This window comes from Neospora caninum, chromosome VIII (genome assembly GCF_000208865.1).
Source record: "Neospora caninum Liverpool complete genome, chromosome VIII".
Lineage (NCBI taxonomy): Eukaryota > Apicomplexa > Conoidasida > Eucoccidiorida > Sarcocystidae > Neospora > Neospora caninum.
Genome location: NC_018395.1, coordinates 6,524,636 through 6,528,109, shown reverse-complemented (window position 1 = coordinate 6,528,109; position 3,474 = coordinate 6,524,636). Strand labels below are relative to the sequence as shown.

Sequence of the window (3,474 nt, the reverse complement as noted above, 5' to 3'; positions counted from 1 at the left end):
TGCTTCGGTAAAAATGTCGTTCTCGGGCCGTGGCTACAGTGAACATTTTAGCAGCTTGTCTGCTCTACCGGTGAAGCAGTGGTGGTCCCTTGTATGTGACAGTCGGGTCATACACTACTAAGTCTTTCCCTAACCCCCCCACCCCTGTAGGTGGCTAGATAATGGCTGATACCGGTAGCGTAGATGCTAGCACCTGGAGTGGCGCTTCAGTCGGAGAACAACCCGATATAGGGTTCGGCTTCAGGAATTCTCAATGGATTTGATCGGAATCTCGTTTTGCCAAATAGATTCGGCTGGTCACAAAGCTGACAAGCGAAAGGGTATACGGGACACGACAAATCGATCCGTCGGGATCTAAGTAGACATTTTTCCGGAATGTACGATCTCGTACTGCCGAGACAATTACATATACCGAAAAATAGAATTATACATTCCCCCAAGCGAAAATGACTGGCATCGCCATATTTGTCACAAATCGACGAATAATATACATTTGCAGACATTCAGATCACCTGGTTTCCTCCTTTTGGGGGAGAGAAAAATAGACGGTGCCAGTTACTGGCTTTTACAACCGTGTATGTTTACCAACGTTACGACTTTTTTACAGCTTCGCTGGAGTTTACCTTGTAATCTGGAACTGCTTGCGGGCGCTTTCACTCAGGATGGCGACGTGGTCGAAGTCGCGGAACATCTGCAAAGACCGAACCACAGATGGCATTAGAGGATATTTCTCTCGTACACAGCCAGGACCGCATGCCATTTGAGGGAAAAGAACTTCCAATCCCGAAACAAAACATAAAGATTCACGTCTCTAGCTTCGTCCCATTTCTACAGAGCTCACTCTACAAGAACTGATCCTGTCGACCCCCTCATCAACGCTTAGCATACGAACAACATCGGCATGCATTTGCAGTGACACGCTTCGCAAGATCCACTTGAATTTTAGAACAGGGGGCGTCTTTTTTCCTCTTTTCAATTCACGTACTTCGTTGAAGTCGTAGCAGCAACCAACGATCCACACATCGGGGACGCAGAAGCCAACAAAGTCACCCTTGAAGCCGTTAGAGCGGTCGGTGCGCTTCTCGACGAGGGTGGCGATTCTCATCGACTTGGGGCCAACAGCCTTCAGGCGCTCGCCGAACTCGGTCAGGGTGAAGCCAGTGTCGATGATATCCTCGACAATCAAGATGTTCTTGCCCTTGAACTGGGACAAATCGTCGCTCAAGACTGTGAGCTGGCCAGAGCTGTTGTCGTTCTGGTAGGACTTCAGGCGAACGTAGTGCTCGAAGAAGGGGGGGACGCTGGAATCGCGACCGCTGTACCTGGAAAAAACAAAAACAGCAACTCAACTTATTCTGAAGTGTTTTCACACTCCATGAACAGAGAGCACTGGTGTCTGTGTTCGCTTTTGTCCTCGAACGGCGGCACCACGCACAGGTGGGCGTCACACCCGCTTACGGGTCAAGGCCTTTTTGTGCAAACTGCGTGAGACTTACTTCTGGATGGTAGCGAGGTAGTCGATCAAAAGGTTGAAGAATCCGCGAGACCCCTTCAGGATGCAAATGATATGCAGCTCCTCACCAAAGTAGGTTCTGTGGATGTCATATGCCTGCGAAGACACACGTGCAAATATGTACCAAGTCCAGGAATAGAGGCCTGCTGTGCGACAAGTTGAGGAACCATCGGGCGGGCTCATACACACGATGTATAGACATTGTCTGCGTATGTGTCTACTTAAAGACTGCAAAACTACAGTCCGGGACATGTGCAGGGACGCGTGGCGTGCATGCCGCCAAGCCCGTGGACCTTCGTGAAACCGGAGGCAGAGCTGGTATAGCAAGTCAGCCTACCAGTTTCTCCACTCTGTCCTTGACCAATCCACCAGGAAGGAGGATCTTATCAATGTAAGGCTTGCAGTGAGAGGGCACGAGGAAGTCCTCAGCCTTGTAGAAGGTGCCGTCGGGGATGTACATGGGCTCGACACGGCCCTTTCCCTTTCCGTAACTGCAAACAAAACACATAAAAACAGGTTTAGTTCTCTTGTTCGACAGATACGAAAAGTACGCGCACCTACGGGCATAAGCATTTAACTGGACATGCATTCGTACTCGCACGGAACGACAGAACGACGGTAGAGACGGACGTGTTTGTTTAACAAATACTCTACACGTGCAAAGGTCTGCATACACCGCAAGGACAAAACGCCTTCTACGGACTCAATACGCACGAATTTAGAGGCGCACATCGGGTGTTTGAATGGAACCCAGCCCATGTACTCTGTTCGAGTGAAAAAAGGAGTCGACACCAGCCGTCTTCCACGAATCTTACAACGCGTGTCGGCACGCAACCAGGCTCTACCGTTCTGCTCCTGCATTTTGAGTGACACATGTTTCCACCCAAATTGCTCTATTCCGCCCTCCGAGCGCGGGGTGAGGCGATACTTTACCCTGCACATTTTTCTTGCGCAGCTAGCATGAAACCGTAAAAGGTGTGGTGTTTACTCTGGAAAAGCACTGGAGCGCGCAGGTCGTGAGGGGGCACTGGAGGGAGCACTGGAGACCATGGGGTCACTGGGCACGATGGCCCCTTCATTAGGAGTGCAACAACAGAAGATGTCTGAGAAGGCACTCCTTTTTTGCGATTGGGATCTGAAAACAATGTTATACACATGTGTAACACTTTGAACTATTTTCACGGTACATTCAAGGAACTATCTTTGAAAGCTACGCTGTGCCAGACCTCTAAACGATTCAGTGCAAAGACTCACTCTTCAATGGGTTTGGACGCCATATTGGCTCACGTTAAGGGAAAAAAAGTTGCGACAGGCTGTGGACCTCTGCACGGACGCAACAAACCACGCAAAAAAGACACCGTCAAGCAAAAAAGGGCAAAATCTCAAACTCGTTTCGTGCAGCTACCCCGACTCGGATCTAAGGTGGACGGAACGGCATCACCATATACAACACGCTAAATGCGTGAGACTGTACAGGGGCCCCGCTTCTCCGATGAGTGTCACGTGAGCTTGCGGCATGCTGCTAGACAACTACGCGATTCCGCAACTCTTTTACGACGAATCGCACGCACAGAGCAGGCGGACGAGAGCATATTTATCTACGAAAAGTGTTCGAGGCATGACGCGCCGGTGCCACCGGTGGAAACAGACGCGAGCCTCTTGGCAAGCATCATGAAAGATCAGAATCACGGGTGGCGAAGCGTACTGACACCCGGCATGAATCCACCGGTAGGGAAGAACGTCTGCACGGACAGGACGAGAAGCGGAAGCAAAAGTAAGAAAATGCGGGTCTGACGCAGACTCAACTGTGCCTGGCTGAAAATTAACGGTGACTTACACGGCAAATTTCGGTATCTTTACACCACGCACAGCGTGAAAGACGGAGTTTCTTCTCTCTCGCAAAGCGAGGGACGGAACTTTAAAAGCACGGTGGACGGTTAAGTGATAATGGCGTCCTGCTT

General features: G+C 50.3%; 1 protein-coding gene across 1 annotated transcript; it reads right to left on the bottom strand.

Moving 5' to 3' along the window:
• Positions 1 to 250: 250 nt before the first annotated feature.
• Positions 251 to 2,790, bottom strand: NCLIV_038170 (Hypoxanthine phosphoribosyltransferase, related; the record flags this gene model as incomplete). Its single annotated transcript, XM_003884018.1, has 6 exons — positions 251 to 305; positions 624 to 691; positions 986 to 1,322; positions 1,497 to 1,609; positions 1,851 to 2,004; positions 2,768 to 2,790. The coding sequence occupies 6 exons, from the start codon at positions 2,788 to 2,790 to the stop codon at positions 251 to 253; spliced, it is 750 nt and encodes a 249-aa protein (XP_003884067.1).
• Between the last annotated feature and the right edge of the window lie 684 nt (positions 2,791 to 3,474).